Here is a 23,773-nt window from a genome sequence, read left to right as displayed (position 1 = left end):
TAAGCATCAATTTTTCCTGCTAAAACATCACGGAAAATCAGTTGTTATCATTTGGCAAAAAGTGTTCTTTGCAATTAACAGCACTGAGCTTTTTCACTTGGTATGAAATCCTCAAATATTTTAGCTGATGAAACTTGTAATTTTCAGTTCGGACAACCAACCTTCATATTACCGCTGAAGCTGGAAGTAGCATTCCTTTCAAGAGCCACCAGAAGTCTTCTTAGTTTCTGCAAATAACCTCCTGAATTTTTCTGCAGTCATGTTAAATCCTTTCATATGAGCATAATTCTGAAATTTTTTCTGCGGTTCCCTAGCATTTAGCTCAGACACCTCTGATGGTAAAGTCCCAAGGATATGAGCTTTCTTTGACTTTCAACAGTTTCATTTGTCTCTAGAGAAGAATTAGAAATATATTGACATCATCTTCTTCAGGCCTGAAACTTGGCAAAATATTCTAACAGTCAAGTCAGGTCAGGAACAGCTTCTTGTTCCATTCCTTTTGAATTTCCAGGGTCAAAAGTAAATTTTTGCAGTTCATATTCTTGATTTTTCCATTCTTCTTCCTCCTTAACCCATTAACGCTCATCTTCAATAAGAGTTGATATTATGATCCCAAGATAACTTTTCACATAGCTCTCATCTCTCTTAAATTCCTTCAAATTAACTATTAACTCTTTCATCTCAAATATTTTAACTACACTTGTAGAGACATTAGGATTTTTTTTTGAAGCAGGCAAGATGAAAAATTAGCAAACGCCTTCGCCGGGACCTCTGGAATACCGGCCCAGCGTGCAGAACCGCTACACCACGAAGGCACGCAAAGAAAGTGGGAGAAATACCTTATATATTCCCCTTCCTAAGGGTTTCCAGGGGACCCAATCGCCAAATCCTGGGTGTGGAGAAACCTCATCCAACACCCTTTTAGTTCAGGCGCCACTGTAGAGACATTAGGATTTTTTTGGAAGCAAGAGAGATTGAAAAATTAGCAATCGCCTTCGCCGGGAATCGAACCACGGGCTTCAGGAATACCGGCCCATCGTGCAGAACCACTACACCGTGAAGGCACGCTAAGAAAGTGGGAGAAATACCTTATACACCGTTTAACATTAGTCCAAGTTCTGAGGACTGGATAATGATGTCAACCTTTCTGGCTTTCCCAAGAAGCGATATATTGCAATGCTTTACACAACAGTCTCAGATAACTCATATTTTTCCATTGGGTGAAACTTGCAACAGGTATACAAAATAAGAACATCTATTTAAGCCCTGACATACAATATTCCATGGCAATCCAATATCCAAACAACCCCTTAAAAACGATTCCTTGAATCAAAATCTTAAGAACAAAATATCTTTTCACAGCTGCCAAAGAATTACAAAAAATTGAAAGTGCAACTTCTAATACCATGCTTAAAATTTGAAATAATGCAAAAACACTGCAGAGATGCATTTTTTTATTTTATGACATCAAGCCATTTATTAAAAACATTTTAAATATTACATATAATATGAGAAAAAAAATACAATAAATTACTATGGCGTAACAACACAAGTTCATAATATATAGAAAATATACAAGCCTATATGGAAAATAACTTAACATGCAGTACATATAACAACATGTAAACCAACTAGATAAAAATTTAAATAAAATAAACAAGTTTTTCTTTACAAAATTATGATATTCTGCAATCTGAATTGAAAATACTTATTGATAATCATAAGTGATCACAAAAGTATTTAAAGAAACTTTTAGCAAAATAATTTACAGAGAATGTTATACACTTTTCTTTATAAATAACTATAAAAGAAAACACAATATTTTAATAAACGTGGATGATTTCATTCATAATACTACATGAATTCTAAGAATAATGTTTGCTTTAGAGAATAATGAAACATGTATATATATTTTTAAAGGGAAGAAAGTATAAGTTAATATAATACGAATGGTGTATTTAAGATATTAGCTTAACATCATAGATTTAATTTCTTGGCCAAGAGATACAATTTTATCTTTTAATAGATTTGCTTGGTGTTTATCTACACATCTTTTTACATATGGTACAAAAATAGGATCTTTTTCTTGTGGAAGAAGTCCAAGTAATTCAACAGGCTTTAGAGTTTCAGCTAAATGAGCTAGCACACCTAGATGGGAAGAAGAAAGAAATAAAAAATAATTAATATTTTGGGTACTATTCGGTTTTGAGCAGCGTAAAAAATCACCAAACTATTGTTGATGCCAGTGCTGCCAAAAATAATAGCAGCAACCCTAATGCAAGAAAGGAAGTATAATAGTAAATAACTATCTAAGATTGACATTTTAATTTAGATGAAAGGTTAATTTCATATAATGCTATTTTATTATTATAATTTATATAAAAAAGGCTAAACATGACTGAATGGATGCATAAGAGTAAGTAACTATTTCAGATCATTATTAAAATTTATATAAAAATTGCTAAACATAACTGAATGGATGCCTGCATTGCTATTTCGCTACCGAGTTATCGCTAAAGGATAATTTCATCTCGTTGGTTGTTCAAACATAATTTTTTATACTGAATGATGCTTTTTCTTTGAAAAAATTCTCAGTAATGTGCAGAATCGCCCACTTATTTGTTTGCCTCATTTTACAAGGATAAAAACAATTGCATTTTTGTCAAATTTTTTTTACTTTTTACCTCTGGAATACCGGCCCAGCGTGCAGAACCGCTACACCACGAAGGCACGCAAAGAAAGTGGGAGAAATACCTTATATATTCCCCTTCCTAAGGGTTTCCAGGGGACCCAATCGCCAAATCCTGGGTGTGGAGAAACCTTATCCAACACCCTTTTAGTTAGTGAAAATAGGTCAATGTGTACATAGACAAAGCGAAGGGTGTGTGCAGAGCCATTTTTGTGCAATTCTGGGATTTTTTTTTAAAAGTGAAAATAGGTCGTTGTGTACATGGATACTGAGTATTTGCAATTCTTAAAAACGTGTCAAGCAGTGGGTGATTCTGCACTTTACCCAAAATTCTATTGCAGACTTTTCGTCATGGGCAATTCCAAAATCGCTAAATCCATTGGATATCAAGAAAGGATTAAAAAATTTAACTGGTATTTCAATGGCATCTTAAGAAATATAGAACTATATGAAATTACGCAATCTGAAATCAACGCATATGCTAGATTTGGCGTGCTGTTAAATGGGCGCGTTGTTAAATGGGTGCATTTGCTAGATTTTGAACTTTTATGCATACATTTTCGCTGCAATTTTTTTACGGCCCTCAAAACGGAGTAGTACCATTTTTTGAAATGAATGTTAGCAATTTTTTTACGGCCCTCAAAACGGAGTAGTACCATTTTTTGAAATGAATGTTAGCAATTTTAGAGCTCTCTCACGAAAGCATGAGGACTAAACATCATAATAAGCCTATTCTTACGAATAGAAATGCAACTTTAGAAAATAAGATACCATGTCAAATTAAGGAAATGGTATAAATAAAATTGAACCCCCCCAAAAAAGAATGCCATTCTTACTATATATACAAAGAAGAAAACAAGTCAGAGGACATATTGCAACTGCATTAAAATAATAGTTACATGAATGTTTCAAAGGCAGTAATTTTATCAAAAAGCAGCGAATTTATAAAATTATTTCCACAAAACTTGGAGGAGAGAGGGATTTTCTGAGTTTTTATATCAAATGAATCGGTGAATTTCAGGTCTTTTCCTATTATTTTACACAGCCCACTAGTGGCCGAACGGTAAAGTCACTGAACACTGTATTTCAGACTGAGATTTGAATCCCGTGGCTGTATGGGTGTTTTCATGGTTTTCCCCATGTGTAAGGTATATATGAGGCAGTTTCTCTTAGAAAGTCCTCCATGAAGGCATCCCTTCCCTTAGGCAGAGCCCTCGAGGCTTTGCCATAGTAACATAACTCAAATCAAACCTATTATTTTATAATTTTTATTACATTTTGAAGAACGCAGACTTGCAAAACACAATTTTGGGTATATACGTTCATTGTCTCCTCTTAAATTCTCCAACGTGAGAATTTCAGTTATACATGGTAAGCTGCTGAGCATCGACTGAGCTACAATAGGTAACTAGGTTTAATAACTAAATTGAAAATTCAGTCATTAAAGAAGTCAAACATTATTTAGAATAGCAAAACCTGAGCTTTAAAGTTCTAATTCTCAGTAATGCTCCAGCACATGTTACTGAAGCCACTAAAACATTGCATACAAATGTATAGGTTTTACTCCTTTCAGCAAAAACCACTTTCTTAACCCAATTAATGGATCAATCACAAAAACTTTCAAAACATATTATGTCAGGCACCATTATACATCTATGCAAATAAAGCACTACATGAATGAAAGAAAGACACACTAATGGCATTTTGGAAGTAATTTCATAAAGAATACTGCAGAGAAATTATTAAACTCAAATGAGAACAAGTGAATTCATCAACAATGAATGCTTATTGACATTAGCTCTGGTGAGAAGTGATTTTTTCCTTTAAAAATGATTTAATTATGTTGTTATTATCTTCCACTTAAAGCTTTTATGAATTTAGATAATCTGCATGCAATAGTTGTAGAATTATCAACAATTTAAAGTTGCTTAAGTGCAGCTAAGCCTAATTTTCTTACCATACCAGCCATACTTTGTCTACATTAGAAATCTTGGCAGAATAGTGAATTAAGTTAGTTTCTGCATCTTCAGTGTCTTTTTGCTGAGTGGGACCAAAAATAAATTTTTAATTTTGTGCCCTGACAAATCTACCTTCTTACTGGCTGGCCAAATTGCTTGTTTTTGCATAGAAACTCTAATTCCAATTGTAAAAATTCTTTTTAAAATTGTATTAACTGCATTTTGTGTTTTATATTTTTCAAATGAAATTTGAGGAAATATATTTAAATGAAATGCAAGAAAAATGTGTAGAATTTAATATTCCGTACAAGGAAATCATGTGGTGTACAGATCAGATTTTTATCTTTACAGCTTCTTGGAATGAAGGAAAATGCTTATCATAATAAGAATTTAATATTTCAGTATTACATGGTATATAATCAATAAGCTGGGGTTTCTCTCCATTTCCCAAAATGGTGCTCAAAATCTTTCCATAAGTTTTCTAGCTTCTGAGCTCATGGAATCTAGATTATTACTTCCCCAACTATGCTCTTGCATTTCATTTCTGGGCCACAGTAGTGAAGTTATAGTTTAAGTTCATCAACAGCCAAGACTAAAAATTCTCCAGGCATTTATCATGAACACTAGTTCTTGACAGCATTTGACTTGATGTTTCTTCGTTTCTGGCATTGATATTCTAAGTAACCATCAAAAGCAGTATTTTTCTTAGCTATAAATTTTCATGCAGGACTTTTACCATTGATCCAATGCTGATGTTCATTTTGATAAAAATCTGAAAAATTGTCACTCATCTATTTTCCAACATATTCCTTTGATGGCACAATCAATACAGAAGCCTGGTATGGGATCATTTTCCCCCATGGCATTTTCAAGGATAGATTAGCAAATTGCTACACATTATAGCCTGCTACCATGTATTTATGAATATCTGTCAGTGCTATGTCTTCTTTAAAATAGCTCAATTACCAAATGATGCTAGATATTTTCTATACTGGTAGATATTATTCATTACCAGAATAGAAGACATATAAGAACTGCATAGAAGTTGATTATCTATGGAAAATTTAAAACTAAATACAGATAAAAAGTGCATAAAAAGAGATGACACCAATACGCTGAATGCTTTGGGGAAAAAAAAAAGAGAGAGAGAGAAAAGGTCACCTTGAATTTCCACAAACAGCTAAATAATCATTTAAATTGCAAATCAACTTACTATGGAATGTTTCTAAATACACTTCAAACAAAGGGTGGTCTTCAGGAAGACTTTTCATGTGCTCATGTAATAATGTGAACAGCATGCACCACTATCAAAGGGAAAATCAACATATAGCTCATACCATAAAGTAATCAATAAGTACTACCAAATATACATAATTCTCATATAATGTGGAAATTAGGTTGCAGAAAAATGCCACATAATAATAATCTACTATTTAAGACATAGATTGAACACATAACCTCGGACAATCTAGAACAATCTGAATCTTCTTTAAGATATACCCTTAAAAATATTATGTAACAAAAGGTATAAATTACAAAGCAAATACAAAATTAATAAAATTTTAAAATGTGCTTATATTTTTTCACTGCACATTACAAAACAGCTTTAATTATCATCATCATAACTGTCTTCGAAAATAACATTCTGTTAATACTCTTTATCTACCAGTGGCTAGATGTTTTTGTTGACTGAAATATTTTGGACATTTCTATGAAAATTTCTTTAAATTCCTTTACTGGTTAATTTTCAAGATAATTAAAAAAGTATTTTAAAGAGTAAGGATTCTGAAGTTTCTTATTTTATAAAGTATTTCTCCTGCCTTCCTAGTGTGCCTTCAAGGTGTAATGGTTTTGCACGCTGAGCCGGTATTCCAGAGGTCCGTGGTTCGATTTCCGGTGAAGGCGGTTGCTAATTTTTCATCTTGCCTGCTTAAAAAAAAAAAAAAAAAAAAAAAAAAAACCTAATGTCTCTACAATTTGATGCTAAAACAAATTTATCTCTGGAATATTTTGGGATGCTTTAGACAGAAATCATTACTTTCCAATTACAACTTCAATTTTGTTTACATAGCAACTTCCAATTAATCCCCTCCTTTCGGCTAATTAAAGCTATATATTAAAATTCCATTTCATGAGATGGTTTTATATAAGGATTGCTACAGTTTGCAAAACACATTACAGTCAAAAGTCATTAATCCGGACTCGTCGGGACTTCGGCGATTCCGGATTATAGATCATCAGTTTAAATCTGGTAAGATGGCATGCAGAAATTCTAACATTAAAAATATGAAACCGTAATTTATGAAATAAAGGGTATCAAAATTTACATAAAAAAGCTTAATATTTATTTGTTTACTTTACTTTCTTCGCTATCGGAAGCGAATTATAATGATGAGGAATTTGATTTAAATCATATCAAAGATGGAGTACGGAGTATATCGAGATGAAATACTACATTTAGTAAGGAATTATAAGCCAAATAAAATAAAAACATCTGCCCTGAAGATAAGGATAGTGCTGACAGATCAACTTCCAATTCAATGCGCGCCGCAGCATTCCCCCGCCGCAGAGCAGCATGAAATTGATAAACAGATTTCGGAATGGTTAGATAAACAAAGGATATGCCTTTATCCATTTTTTTTTGCAGCAATTCCACTTTTTGTTTAATAGACTTCGAAACATACTTTCGCTTTGCAGATTCTTTACATAATAGTAAATATATATCGGAAATTCTATTTGACATAATCGAAAGTTCAAGCTTACTTTTATAAAATTGCTCTAACAGTCTGCAAAAAATAATAAGCCAGATCCAATTGGAAGATTAAAGAACAACGCAATCTGCAACATTAACTGAATTAGATAATTTTTGCTTAGCTTATACCGTCCGTTATACATTAAACGCACATGCATAAACGTATTTTGGGCATGTGCACATGCATATTCGCAGCTGTAAAGGTCTTACGCGCATGTGTCAACACGACGCATGCACAGAAAGTTTGTAGCTTTGAGGTCTGGATTATAGATCATTCCGGATTATGGGTGTCCAAATTAACGACTTTTGACTGTATATTGAAGTCTTACTGTATCAGTACCATAAAATATTAGAATTACTTGGATATAGTATTAATAACCAGAATCAATAACAAACACTCTGTTCATAAAAAAAAAAAAAAAAAAAAAAAAATGCTTAGTAAAGTTAAATGATTTTTAAAAATTTATCCAATCTTATTATCTAAAATTTCAAAGCATAAAAAACTCTGAAAATTATCACATTAAAGTTAAAAAGAAAATCCTAGTACAAAGTAGTATCACATTAAAGTTAAAAAGAATAATCCTAGTACAGAAGACAATACACTTTCTAAATATTAAAAAACTGAACACAGAGCCTGACACTAATAGTAGATTTATAATCAGTGCTCATTGAATTGCAAACATTTAGGTACCTACATATTTTGTCATCTGATGTTATTTGATCCGATATCTTTTGAATTGTAGTTATTTTGCAGGATCATGTATTGCTTTTAGGTCAAGCACAATTGATATTAGACTTTAAAAATTCACTTTGCTTCCAAACATTTTCTGACTTATTAGTACCTTTTTCTATTTTAATCTTATTTTGTCTCCATTAAAACTCAACCATTCTCTCATTTGATTAAAAATTAAAGAGTTTTTCAAGTTTTTGACCTGTATGAAGCATTATACACTATTTTTGATATTTCTATGATAAACTAGCAGAGTTATTACAGTTTGTCCTGGAATAACTCAGGAACCCCCCAAAAAGTACTATCAAATTAGGCATTTTTACTTACATTATGTAATTAAAATTTTGACACTAGATGAAACATACATACGTATTACATTAAAGTAGTAAATTAGTTGAAAAGTTATTTTCATATTACATGTGTAAAATCAAAATAATAATTTATTATTTTAAATTTATGGCTGCAATTTAAAACACAGAAATAAAAGGCAAAAAGTAGTTACAGTACAAAGTCTGATGACCAATCTGGATGACCAATATCCTCCAGACCAGCAGCACTTTTTTTCCCTAGATATTTTTTGTATGTTTAATGTGTCAGTGAATGCCCATTTGATATTTTTTTCATAATAAAGCACATTGAGGGTCTTGATTCTTAATTTCACTTCACTCTGTATAAAACACTTCCATGTAAGAACATACAATCATTTATTATAACCAGGAAGGAACAAAATTATTTGTTACAGTCTGCTACTTTATAGTAGGAACTTCAAGGCTGTTGTCATCCCTCTTCTTTCACCATCATAACTCATGAAATTATTACCAGACAGAAATTATTTATTTCACATCATCTGAGACTTTAGTTCAAGTCATCCTATATATTTGTGTGCTTTTCATGAAGCATGACATGCTAAATGGAAATGAGGTGAGGGAGAAAAATTAAGCAAGTCAACCTTTTTTCAGCTGTTGTTCCCATGATTATGAGGCAAACAAGGCAATGGAAAATAACCTTGAAATTCCTATTTTAAAGTCACAGAGTAATCAATAATTTGGCTAACACATCTTAAACCAAAACATTACACCAAAGTTCATCACTGATTTTATATCTACTGAAAAATTTATATCCTTGGTGCCAATCAGGAAAATAGTTTATTATTATTTTTCGCTTTCATCACTACATGACTATCAATGAATGACAACTTAAAAAATGATTCACAGAGTGATGTCTAAAACAATTTGTTTGAAATATTACCAACTGTATATAGAACAGCATAGGTAACCTTTTATGTTGGCATTACGTTTGGCAATGATTATAGACTTCAGTGAACTGCATAGCAAAGTGTTAAATGTGTTTATGAACAGAAATTTCTTCTCAAATGCAAGAAAAAGATTTTATAAATGCTACTTGTAGTCCAAAAGATTTCTTCAGTACAGTCTGAAATAAAAAAGAACTGATTTGTTATCCAGATAAGATGAGGGCCTGCACTAGAGCTTGCATGGCTGCAACAAGCAACAAAATTTTACAAAGAAAAAAAAAAAAAAAAAAAAAAAAAAAAAAAAAAATGACAAAATCTTTAGAATTTAGGAAAGGCACTGGGATGAAAAATTTAGAGGCAGCAAAATTTTCAGAATTTAGTGAGGCACATGGCAGCAGAATTTAGACAAGCAAAGATTGCACTGGGTGGCAAAATGTCTAGCCTTGGTCAACATTTAAGAACATATGGGAACTTATTCAAGATTCAGAAAATTTAATTAGATAATAATCAGATAATTCAGATTAACTTATACATTTGGGACTCCCATAAGCCTTAAGTATGTGCCGAAATAAATGTAATTATAATAAATAACTAAAATAATATAATTCAGATCTAAATTCTTCAGCCTGCGATAAAATCAAGACCAAATTTAGCAAAACAATATGTCTTTAGTTGCCAATCTCCAGGTACACTGACAACATTGTATAGCAAATGCTAGTTAAGTATTAACTTATGCTAATGCAATATAAACTTTTGCATGAGGTGATCCCTCATGATTCTGGACAGAGCACTGACAACAAACTAGTGCTATGTTGCACAGGTTTGTATAATACGGAGGTTTTCTACCAATCATACATGTGATATGTGTGCACTGTAGCAAAATTCCATGATAAAGTATACCTCTTTTTGTAAATAAAACAGAAGGCAGGAAAAAATAGGTTCATAACACTGTTTTTCAGATAACATAGCTGCCAACATTGAAATATAAAAAACAAAGTTTTTTGTATGAAAATCAGTTTCTGAAATGAGTTTCTGGGAATATTTTGTGCTGTGTGGTGATATTGTAAAATAGTTCAAATTGACTTGAGTTTTGCACGATTCAAGTTATTGAACTATGTATAATATGATTCTGATAAAAGATATATTACTATTCAATTAAATATTCTTAATTTTATATTCTCCTGCTAATTTCATTTTGTAATTTTCTAACAGTTTTATACCTAAAAATTTCTGAAAAGGTAGGAAAAAAAAACTTTTTATTTATCCAAAGTTCTTTTAAATACAGTGAAATTAATGATTTAGCCTCTTCATCGCCCGTAACACATCTAGCGCTTTCAAGTGAAACTTCTGCAGGGCAGCCGTAATTCACTTCAAGCGTTCTTTTACATTTTAAAACACTTTCTAAATGTTTAATTGTTTGAGTTTTTTTTGGTTTGTTCTGATACCTCCTAGAAGGTTTGCCCTCTAAGATTGGCCAAGAGGTCTTGGCCAATCCGTCCGACCTCCTAAATTGAGATTATACGATAATATTTTGAAGCCTTCAGATTCCATCAGTTACTTGGGTGTCTTGATTGACACCAAACTAAATTTCATTCATCATTTTAATAATGTTCATAAATGTGATTTTATCCTTAAATTTTATCATAACAAATTTTCTGGTGATATTTTATATTTTAGAAATGATATTTTAAGATCTCTCTATTTAAACGTCTTCATTCCCATTGTAATGTATGGAATCTCTGCATGGGGCTCTAGGGCCGGGCAGCTGGTTCGCTTGAGGAATAAAATTGATTCCGTTCAACGCGGATGGCTGGTGACTATTACAAGATGTTTTCGTACCGTCTCAGGGAAGGTGCTTTGCGCCTTGGCGGGGATCCCACCCCTCTCTATATATTACAAATATTTCTATGAGAAAACATGTTTACAATAAGGAACAAATGGTGTGCTTATTTATAATGACATTCTGGGTTTTTCTACGGCTTTTCAAAAGTTTAATTTTCATTTCTTACATCCTTCGGAACGCTTTGTTATTCCATATATTTATTTCTTTCCAGATATTAGAGAGTGCTAAATTTATACTGATGGTTCAGGCATGGATGGAGGCGTGGGCTCGGCCTTTACTGTTCTATATTATGGAACTGAGATTCACTTTGAAAAATATGTTCTCGAGAGTTTTAACTCCGTATTTCAGGCTGAGCTCGTTGCATTATTCTATGCCTTAAAATGGATAAAAAACTGCAACCTGGATTTTTGCAATATATTTGTGTTTTCTGATTCTATGTCCTCTTTGGAGGCTTTGAAATCGTTTAATAGCACTAATGATCTGGTTTATTCTATTAAAGATTTATTTTGGTTGTTGAAATTTAAATATAATATTATTTTTGGTTGGGTTAAAGCACATGCGGGAATTTTTGGAAATGAGAGGGCTGATGTCCTCACCAAGGAAGCTGCATCTGGGGATGGGCTGGGAAACGCCAATCTTCCTAATTCTGTTAGAATAACTTGTAATTTAATAAAAAGGTTTTATTATAATAAATGGTATAAAAAAAGAAATCAGTATCTTAATAATTTGGATTTTGTGAAACATAAATCATTATTTCCAATAAATAACATAGATGCCAATCAATTTTTAATGGGGCATGGCCGTTTCCCTGCCTTTCTCTCAAGATTTAAATTACAAACAAATAATATGTGTATGACATGTAACACGTTGGGCGATGCTCAGCACTTCCTCTGTGACTGTAAACTTACTCTACACATTGTTAAAAAATATGAAATCGGTGGTGATCCTTTTGCAAATTATAATAATTTTACTAGCTGTTGTAAGGAGATTATGAAAATTATAAACAGTGAGCGGCGAGCGGTTGTATAATGATTCATTGATTGCTTAAAAACATTCCTGGTGGTGTGTTCTCGTTTTTCTTATGTGTTTTATGTAGGATTGTCCATTTTTTTATATATTATTTTGTTCGTAACATGCATTTTATTTTGTTAGTTATATTTTGTTCTTCTCTTCTTTCCTTTTGTGCCGTTTAAAGGCAGATCTAAAATATGTGGTGTTCTTGTTCTTTGTATTTTGATGTTCATTCTGTTGTAAAGATCTGCCTGTTTCTTTTAATTTCTTTTCTTTGCTTTATTTATAACTTTTTAGTTACTCGGGGCTCTGGGCCTTGGTTTCCCGGAACATGGGGTGTTGTTTGGGGGCTCGGGCCGCTGGGTGTTCTCATTTGTGGTTTTGGATTGGACGTAGTCCTATGACCATTGAGTCAATCTTAAGATTGACAAGGGGGTCGGACTGCGTCCATATTTAATACCTCCTAGAGGGTAGCACTAATCCGGCATTCTGTTTCTAATTGAATTTGCCCCGAGTTTTATGAATATTTGCACCATTTTACATAAGATACAAGACAGTGAGAGATGGCTTCAACATTTACTCAGCAGAAAATGAGAAAAAATGAGGTTATGAAGTGGAAAGACAAGAAGGATATACTATGTTTGATGAGTACAATCCAAAATAACTCGATGACTGATATTGAAACACAGAAAAGAACTGTAAAAAATAATTTTAAAAGATTACAACAAAACTGGAGGTGGGGACTACCTGGATCAAATGTTATCAAATTATCCTGCTGTAGGAAACTAGCAGAGATATTATTCCCAAATATTTCAACATTTACTAGATATGGCGGTATTTAATGCATATGTTTTGTACAAAACAATTTATGGCAAATCAGATGACTTGTCTTTTAGGCTTGATCTTGTAAACAAAATCATAGATAAACATTACAAGCCAACAACAAATACACAGAAAGAGTGTCGTTTGAGCAGCTGTGATGTATCACATTTTACCGAAAGGCACTTTATAAACTACATTCCACCTACTGCAAATCAGAAAGAAGAAAGATGTTACATTTGTTGTAGAAAAAAATTGTTAGGGAAAAACGCAAAACTATTGTAAAGAATGGGATGTAGGGCTATGTATTACCCCATATTTTAGAGTTTAACATGATGTCAAAAATTTCGTAAAGAGATGGAGTTATCTATTCAAAAAAATGTTAGTACAATTTGAATATATTTTTCAAAATAATAATCATGTTTTATTTCCTGATAATTTTACTTAATATTCATTTGCATTTAACCACTGCAAACGAATGGAAAGTGATATCTGTACTAAGAAAACAAAACTACATGCGGCGAAAAACAGAGGGCCGCTGGGGAGAAATTTTCTTCAAATTCTTCAAATGTCTACAGCAGATCAAAACAATTCAGATCAAATGAAATGTAAGAAGAAAAATTATTCTAAAAATCAGAAGGAGTGTGGGCATGGAATTTGAATAATTAAAGTTTTGTTAATTCACTAAATTTCATTTTTTGCTAGGGAGATTTTTCTTTAGAAAAAGCTAAAAGTTAAAAAGCAGGAAAAACCAGGAAATAAAAGCCAAGAGTTTTCCATCTCTGACAAGAGACTGGCAGCTGTGATGGAAAACAGAAGAACTGGCTACTGTGAGATACCACTGAGAAAAGCAACCCTGTGTGGATAAGTAGTAGCTGTAAGTGCTGTTTATGATATGGGTGCAATTGGTTCAAGTACTGGATCCTTGAGAAATGTGGTCTGGAGAAGACAAAACTGAGTAGTGATTGCTTATGTTCTGGTATGTGTAGTAACTTCTGCATGACAAAGCTCTACCTCTTTTTGATTTCGAAGGTCTATGCCACTCATCCCAGAATTGCAGTACATCTCTTAAAGGAACCCATTTTATATAATCTTTGATGCAATCTTTGGTTTGGAATAAAACTCACTAGGTAGTGCTCTTGATACAGGTGCACAATGGCTTGTTCATTATCCCAATGATAGATGCACATATAGGTAACCTTGCATTGCTGAAACTTTCTGTCCCGTTACCTCTGCAGATGGTTTTCTTGCATGATTGTTTTACCGTTTTTACAACAGCTCCATCTGTCACATGATAATGGCAATTCCAACACACCATTACTATCAGATTTTGATTCATCTTTGCATAACCTACCATTCCCAGAAACCTATGCATGGGGCAGTGAATAACACTGTACTTATATATATGTAGGAAAAATAAAGAATATGTAAAAGATTAAATTAGCAACGTAAATTTCCCTTCTCAATTCTAAAAATAGTAACCTCTTTCTGCACTGTGTCATTTCGAGATTATTCTATGTCATATGATTCTTAATGTAATTCTGATTATGCAAATGGAACTAAAACTCAAGACAGCCAATAGTAATTTTCCAGCAATATTAACTATTCAATCAGAATACATTAAGAACCAAAACTAACTCAGTCTGAATTAAGATTTCATCCTGAATATAACGCACTTGCTTTCAATCCTTTGGCCTAGCTGGACTGCTGTCTGTCTACTGCTTCCTTCTTGCTGCAAAATTATCAAAATGTAAATTTCTTGAAACAGGCACAAATAATGTGCTAAGTTGTTTGTGGCTGCAATGTGTTTGCTGAAATAAAAAATGAATATTTAAACTGCCTTCGCCTCCAATTTCCTACTTATTATAGATCAACACTTCTACGCCATCAAAAGTTCTGCTGTCATTACTTCTGACTTTGTTTTTATTACATATGTATATGTGTGTGCATGTCTGTATGCATATATATATAAGATTTAAGTAAGCTAGTTAATCAATCATACTAAACTCCCTAATACTAGCACTAAAGTTGCAAAGTAATAAATTAATAATTTATTTTCTAATAGATTTAGTATATTATCTCCATTCAGAAAAATAGTTAGAATTCTATTGAAATGAAGCAACTAATTAGCATATTTAAAAATGGAATTTTGTACAACATGACTTTTTAATGTTAGCTGTACTTATACATCAGACTTAGTATAAATACTCTTGGCACAATAACTACGTCATTTTAGGCAAGTGGGCTTAGCATTGGGGATATGTTAGCAGTGGCGAAGATAGGGAAAGGAATGGTGTAGTTATTGTGTCAAGAGTATTTATATTAAGTCTGATGTATAAGAACAGATAATCTGGGATTGGTTAATTTTACGTTGTTACATAATGTGGAAGGACCTTGAATTTGGAAGAACAGATGAATTTTAGGGGGAGAACACCAAATCTAGAACAGTTAATTTTCAGGTTGGCAATTATTTTTAAAGCAGCTGTCTTTGTTATATATTACATATATATAGTACAGATCTAAGTTGAAACTAGAACTGATGTAGCAATCAATTATGACCTCAACCAAGATCATCTGAAACATTGAACTTTATATATGAAATCTTCGATCAAAGGAACTTAAAACTTCAAAACTTTATATCTCAAGAACTTCTGATTTATTGAACTCCGATTCAACCACAGAAATTTTGCTAATTCTTGAAGTATTGAAATTTGTTAAAATCAAATTGAAATATGTATCAAAATTAGCTCAAATTTTGCATATTTTCCCTTTCACATTTTTATTTTTCAAGATTGTTCCATTATGAATTCTCTCTTTAACCGGATTAGTTTTGATATTGTGTTAAACCTCTTTTACATTGTTGCAATTATTATATTATAAAGAAATTGCCTTGCTTTTGTTCCAATTTACTAATTAATTTAGATGCTTTAAGTTTATATCTATATATACAGAGAGAGAGAGAGAGAGAAAATTGCCTTGCTTTTAAAAAAATTAAAAGTTCAAATTAGAAATAGAAAATTAGAAATAGAAATTAAAATTAGAAATAGAAATTAATAAGAATATTTAATTGAATAGTAATATATCTTTTATCAGAATCATATTACACATAGTTCAATAACTTGAATCGTGCAAAACTTAATTTGAACTCTATTGAAATTGCCTTGCTTTTAAAAAGAAATTGCCTTGCTTTTGTTCCAATTTACTAATTAATTTAGATGCTTTAAGTTTATATCTATATATACAGAGAGAGAGAGAGAGAGAGAAATTATGAAATAAAATCTTATTTCAAGGAAAAAAAATGTGCCATATTAGAAAATGACGAGATCAAGATCACAAAGTATTTTTGTGGATCTTTCAAAATAAATTAACATACCTTCTTTTCATCAGCTTTAATGATTTCTTTGGCATATGGTAATAATGCTTTTGGTGCCATTCCTATGAGTATTTTAATTGCCTGTGCTTCACTGGAGCACATGACATCCAAACTCAACCAACTAGGTTTCTTTTCTTTTGCAGAGCACAAGAAGTCGAGAACTAATTCTTTAACCTCATCAGATGGACCCAAATATGAAAGAAGTGACTGAAATAAATATAGTTTTTGATTCCATAGAAAATTATAATCTAGACAGTAATAGCTATGATTCAATGCACATTAAAACTAATAAAATAATTAAAATAGGAAAGCAGTGCATACATCATTAGAAAATATATTTTTTTCTTCAACATTAAAAAACTCCAACATTTAACAAATACGGTAATACATTATAGAAATAACTAAAGCAGAGTTAGCAAAGATTTATTAAAACAAAGTACACAAGTATTTTATTAATACAGATAGAATAACATGCATTAAAACCAGTTCAAAAGATGAATAATCATACTCCTTTGAAAATATTTTTGTTTCACGGAACAATGAGTAAACAGATTCTTTTGTAATTTTTTAAATAATTACCGATAATCTAAAAAAAAAAAAAAAAAAAAAAAAAGAAGTTTAATTTGAGAAGGGGAGTTTAAAATATAAATGCATTTCATTTATTTTCAAGATGAATTCAGAAAGAAAATAAATAATTGTCACAACAAACTCGTTGATATAAACTTATGATAACAATATTTTATTGAGAAAAATGTTTTCATTGCTAACAGTTAACACTTAAAATAAAATAAATATACAGTACAAAGACTGTAATCCGGACTCGTCGGGATTTCGACGATTCCGGATTATAGATAATCAATTTAAATCTGGTAAGATGGCATGCAGAAATTATACAGTTGAAAATATGAAACCGTAATTTATGAAATAAAGAGCAATTATGATCTAAAGGGTATCAAAATTTACAAAAAAAAAAAAAAAAAAAAAAAAAAAAAAAAAAGCTTAATATTTATTTGTTTACTTTATTAAACATTTCTTTCAATGTAAGTCATTTAAGTTGCTTCATTTTTTGTACTAAATGTGCATGCGTAAACACTAAGCGCATTATGTGCATGCGTAAAGCATACAAAGTTTGTGGCTTTGAGGTTCAGATGTTCAGACAAAGTTTGTGGCTTTGAGGTTCAGATTATAGATCATTCCGGATAATGGATGTCCGGATTACGGACTTTATACTGTAGTAAACATATTGCAAACAGATTGTTGGTAGTTGTCGGTCAGAGATTTTGATATTTTGCAGTACTACACAGTTCATTTAACAGTGAAACATATTCTGAGTGGATTCATAATACAGCGAAATGTAACATTATTTCATGCTTTAAAATTTATATCTTAAGTGGATAAATTAGTTTGACTTTGCTCAGATGTCCAAATATTATCAATTAATGGGGAAAAAATGCTTATCATTTGCTCCTCGTAAAGGAAACATCAAAACTGTGCACTAATTTTCTCTCACTGCCTCTACCACTAATTTTCTCTCATTGCCCATCTTCACAGCTGGTGTTGCCAACATAAATAACAGTTTTGAAAAATATACTATTTACTACCAAGATATTAATTAAATGTTTACTCAAGAGGAATATTCTTTCAGTAATTTCGATGACGATCAGAGCATGAAAACTTTAGGATTATTATGGAATCCAAAGGTAGATTGTTTTTCGTACAAATCAACGATCAAGAAACCAGCTACTTACACAAAGAGAACAGTGTTGTCTGACATAGCTCGCATTTATGATCCATTAGGACTGCTTGGTCCAGGAATAACAAAAGTAAAAATCTTCATCCAAAGACTTTGGTTATTGAAGCTTGCTTGGAACGATCCGCTACTCAAGAAGATAATTAAAAAGTGGCAATTTTTTATTAATTCCATGCAATCTATCAACAATTTGCAAGTGAGCAGATATGGTTTACAGCACAATTTTTCTGAGATACAAATTCATGGATTTTCAGATGCATCAGAACACGCATATGAAGCAACCGTCTATTTACACTGCAGAAGTGACAATAATTTATCTTCACATTTGCTTTGCAGCAAGTCCAGAGTAGCTCCACTAAAACCGTTGACAGTACCACGATTAGAACTCTGCGCAGCTGTACTGACTGAATTACGACAAGCTGCATGATGCTGATCTCTTGTGGAAAGCTCCTCCATTGAGGGAAGGTGCCATACCTAGCAAGAACACTGACTTTGAACAATTAGAAAAAAAGAGACATTTTCTAATGAACTGAGAAAGAGAACTGACATTGCTTGTTTATGCACTTCACCTTCCAAATTAATTGATTATGTCCTAAATATCACTAACAATTACTTAAAATTATTATGCATTATTAGCTCAATTTTTAGGTTCATTTGGAACTCTAGGTGTGCAAAACAGAAAGGAGCACAAAGAAGAACAGGAGGGCTAAGTTCAAAGGAGTTAAATGAGGCAGATTCCTTTTTAGTAAGAGAAGTTCAAAAATGTAGTTTTTATTTAGACTACAACTCCCTCGCACAAGGTAAACCCATTAATAATAAAAGCCATTTACTTTCTTTGAACCCTTTTTTGAATGCAAATAATGTAATGAGAGTAGGAGGCCGATTACAAGGAGCCAATGTAATATTTTCACAAAAATATCAAATAATTTTGCCTGTTAAATGCAAACTAACTAAACTGATTGCTGAGCATTATCATCGGAAATATTTACACGTAGATTCACAAGCATTATTGTGCTTTATGAGATGGAAAGTTTAGCAATTACAAGGTAGGAATTTAATTAGAAAGATTACCCATGAATGTATAATTTGTAGTAAAAATAAACCAGTCACTATGGAACAAATTATGGGGTCATTACCTGCAGAGCTTGTAAGTCCGAGCTCACCCTTTAACCATGTCAGTTCTGATTTTTGTGGCTCACTTTTCATTAGGTACAAGGGACAGAGGAAAGGAACTCTTCATAAAGTATATTTAGCTCTTTTCATTTGCCTTATAACAAAGGCAGTGCATCTCCAACTAGTGAGTGACCTCACCACTGACACATTTATTGCCAGACATGGAAAATGCTCAATCATTTTCTCAGACAACACAAAAAACTTCGTTGGCGCAAATGCCGAATTGCAAAGAATTAACAGGTTAATTAGAAATCCTGACAAAAAATTAGCAGATTATTTAGGTGAAGAAGGAATCGTTTGGAAGTTTATTCCCCCCCATGGTTACCTAATTTTGGTGGGCTATGGGAATCTGGAATTAAATCCGTGAAATATCACTTAAAGCGGATTATAGGTAATGCAAGGCTGACTTTCGAGGAGTTATTAACTGTAGTAACTCAGATAGAGTCTGTTTTAAATTCTCGCCCTAATATTCCCTTATCTTCTGATGTAAATGATTCAGAGGCCTTAACATCAGTCCATTTTCTCATTGGAAGACCCTTTAATGCTATAGTAGAACCCGAATTGATATACATGAAAACAGACTCTCAAGATGGAAATGAACTACCAGATTTGTCCAATTAATATGGAATTGTTGGCATAGGGACTATTTAAACACATCACAACAGCATTCAAAATGGAAAGTAGAACAAACGAATATTAAAATTGGTATACTAGTACTAGTTAAGGAGGACGAGCTTCCTGTCAGTAGATGGGTGTTTAGGTTCATTACAAGACTTTTTCCTGGAGCTGACGGTAAGGTTATAGTAATAGAAATATATACAGCAAAAGGCATCATTAAGCGTGGAATTACAAAAATTGCAATTTTACGCCAGGAAGAAGCTTCTTAAGTTAATTGTATTAGCTTATTATTATAAAACCTACCGTAAATAAAATTTTGTATTGGAAATTGAATATTATTATATTTAATTAAGATAAATTACTTATATTGCTTTATTGTATAAGGTTGTAATTGTACAATTTTGCATGTTATTATGAGTATTATCGCACAAAATTATTGAAGTAACCCTTCAATGTCGGGGGGTATGTTCAGTCATTAGGACAGTTTAGATTTAAGATTAGGTAATTTTTCTCTTCTTGGCGCCTTGCATGGCGCGAATGTTCATTACAGTAACCTTATAAATGCTCGCTCAGTTTTTTTATTGCTATTGTTGTTAGTAGTAAGTCATCACTTGAAAGATGGCATGCATGTGATTAAGGTTGTAAAACAAAATATTAATTAGTACAGTCCACTTCTTTAAAATTGTATTATTTGTATATCAATGCCCACATTACATGAACAGTGTCTGCATCAGATTTTTTATAGATAGCAATAGGCATGAAACACAATTTAAGGTCTGAAGAGAAAAATGCGATTTTATAGGAGCTATTGGGAAACGAAAAAAATGTTAAACTTAATCATGACTTTAGATAAATGAAAGCCCTAACCATGATTTTAGAGTGACTTTTGGTAAAAAACTGATGTGACCTGACATAAGACCCGACTTTTAACGTCTTGGGTTTAGGTTTCTTTAATCCTTTGCGGCTCAGTGTTCCACAACATGGAACACTCAAATTGAATCGCTTCTGAAACCTTTAAATTCAACCGTAAATAGATAAAAATGCTTTTATAATATACTTTGAACTTTTCTTTTTAAACAGTAGATAGCAGCATATCACAAGGAGACACAGAATTTTCATTTATTATGTGTTATTAAAATCCACTTTTTTCTCAAGTAATTTTCTCTATTTTTTTAATGATATAAAACATTTTATTTGGAACAAAAATTAGGCATAGTTTTGCTGGCTGTACTCCAAATTATTTGTTCTATATTTTTTAAAATCTTTCATACAAAAACCATACGCAGAATCATTGAATGAAACCGGGTGTTCCATTAGCAGGAACACTGCGCCTTTAGCGATCTCATGCTGTTATGAATCAGAACATGTGTGCTTAGGAGAGAACATCCGTTGTTTACGTTTTCTGTTTCCGTTGTTTGGGGGGGGGATGAATTCAAACAAAGCAGTATTGAGGGGTGAGGTGTGTTTTGTGTTATGAAAGCCCTAATATTGGCATCTCAAATTTTTGGGGATTAGTTTTTAGGCAGGAATTTTATTAGTAGCTTGATCTTTACTTAGACCTGCGCAAATTTTTTGAGTCGCATTTTAGTCTCATTCCCGTTTATTTTCAATAATTGTGTAGATATTTTTTGTGTATGTATATATTAAAGGCTTATTTTTCTATATTGTTAATATTAATCGTAGTTAATTTTTTTATTATTAATTTTCCATAAATGGTGCGGAGAGGTCTAACTCTTTCCGAAAATTTGTAAATATTTTTGTATATAGGACTTGTGTATACAGATATTTATCTCATTTATCCGTATATATTCAAGAATATTGTATATATCCAGGAAACCATGTATACAGCCATAATACAGAGTTTTTTCATTCTTATACAAACGCTTCTACTCATTTTCGTGCTCCACTGCAATGCTTGCTTAGTCACACTTTTAAAATCTCTGGCGGAGCAGTGTTCCACCTCATGGACCACCCACAGAATTAAAACAGTTAGTGAAATTTTTACAAATTTTACCTGTATACTCCTTTAGGACTAAATAGACTGCATACAACTTTTTTTGTTGAAATTCCGACGTTAACGTATAGTGCGCTGCAAAGGGTTAATGCTATACAAGCATTATAACATCAGGTTGTGCCTACTAACATAGACCAACTTATCAAGCTGTTTATACTTCATTCAAATAATCAAATTATTCAACTATGCTTTTTAGACTTTGCAGCAGGCCATAGCATATACTATTCAGGTCGGTGGGGGAAACAGTTACAAGCTGCCCACATGAAAAAAAGCAGTGCTTCAATCACAAAACAAGCTCTCAGAATTCATTACTTGTGCCAAAGAATCCATTAATGTGCCACATCAGGCAATAAATAATTTTAAAAATTAAATAAAACATTATATATAAAATAAAAGTTAAGTAAATACTTTGTACACTCATATAGTTGTATTGTATGAAGTTAGTGGAGAAGCAGGGGAAAATATTGCTTTTTTAAAATGGAATAATCATTTCAATACGGAGGGAGTATGTTTCACTGTGGCAGTGAGATGTCTGTATGAATATATAACAGAGATATGGCTGAAATTAGTATTAAAGTTGGGAACAGCCATAACAAAACACTTGAAATATTAAGAGCTATGCACATGGTGATTAAAATTTTATCCATATATATATATCTTGATAATTCAGGCATTTTAACATGATAACATACCGAGTGATATCCAAAAAACACTCTGACAGAGTATACACAGCAGCTGCTTATATTAACCTTGTATTAGCAAACAGTGATTAAAGTCTTGCGAAACATTTGCATAGAGTCACGAGAAAGAACAGAATAGATCTGCTTAAGAAACACTGGTTTGGCTTCACTACATTTCTTAGCTACATGCTGCTGCAGTGGCATATGTGCCAGAGTTTAGAATTGATTTGTCATTACTAGAATGTTTAGCACATGCCTAGACTTTACGACATGAGATTTTTGGTGGTTCTCAATACTGAAAAGCCAATTTATGCAGAAAGAGGTTCTCCTCAGATGAAGAAATGTTAAAAATCATGATGGAAGTTTTAAAGAAAATGTAACAAAACAGTCTATTATGTTTTTGAATTATACAAAAAATGCTATGAAAAGTGTAATTCAATGTGAAATTTGAGATGGGTGGGAAAAAGGCACGTACAGATGTCATCTGGGTAAGAAAATCAGTCTTAAAATTTTCCAACCTACCAATGTAAAAGAGACATATATGATACATTGTCTGAGAAATTATAACTTCTGGTTCATAAGCAGCTGTTTTACATTTAAATTCTCATTCAGCTCTCAATCTACCAACTGCTGACTGCTGTTGCCATTTATCTAAATGATCATTTTGAGATATACTGACAATATCTGAATCTTATTAAGTCATAAATTTACTTGAAGATAAAATGTTCATGTGAATACAAAGACTTGTTCACACTTTATACCAGAAGTGGCCAAATTTCTTTTTGATATAAAGGCCATGTTAAAATTTAGGGAAATTCAAGAGCTGCAAATGAATTTTCTGACAGTTACAACTAGATACTAATCTAAGTAATAAAGCAATAATTTAACAGAAAGAAAAGCATGAAGCAATTTAATAGGAATACAGCAGTTTTTAATTAACTATGGTTATTTATAATGTAAACAAATAATTATTGTTGCTCTGTAATAAGTAAAACACATGTGACATACAAATTTTAAACTTTTGCATAATACACTGAACACACTTTTTCATAGAAAATTCAAGTATTTCTTATTAATTTCCATTTCTCTTTTGACTATAATAATGTCCTGA

At 32.0% G+C, this 23,773-nt stretch overlaps 1 protein-coding gene across 5 annotated transcripts in view; it reads right to left on the bottom strand.

Moving 5' to 3' along the window:
* Positions 1-1,437: 1,437 nt before the first annotated feature.
* The window catches only part of LOC118181879 (BLOC-2 complex member HPS3), an 83,549-nt gene continuing 61,213 nt past the window's right edge, over positions 1,438-23,773 (bottom strand). For 3 of the 5 annotated variants that reach the window (XM_085816193.1, XM_085816194.1, XM_085816196.1), the window contains 3 exons: positions 16,428-16,634; positions 5,861-5,951; positions 1,438-2,148 (listed from right to left, as the gene is read on the bottom strand). In XM_085816193.1, the coding sequence (XP_085672319.1) occupies positions 1,967-2,148; positions 5,861-5,951; positions 16,428-16,634 (480 nt within the window). In that variant the 3' untranslated portion in view covers positions 1,438-1,966. Of the gene's footprint in view, positions 2,149-5,860; positions 5,952-16,427; positions 16,635-23,773 lie in introns of those variants that run through there. The other 2 variants (XM_085816195.1, XR_015040908.1) reach the window with 2 other exon arrangements.

Source organism: Stegodyphus dumicola, chromosome 4 (genome assembly GCF_044657685.1).
Source record: "Stegodyphus dumicola isolate Sdum_Otavi_A_Nest chromosome 4, ASM4465768v1".
Lineage (NCBI taxonomy): Eukaryota > Metazoa > Arthropoda > Arachnida > Araneae > Eresidae > Stegodyphus > Stegodyphus dumicola.
The sequence above is the reverse complement of the archived record's forward strand: the minus strand, read 5'-3'. Positions and strand labels throughout refer to the sequence as shown.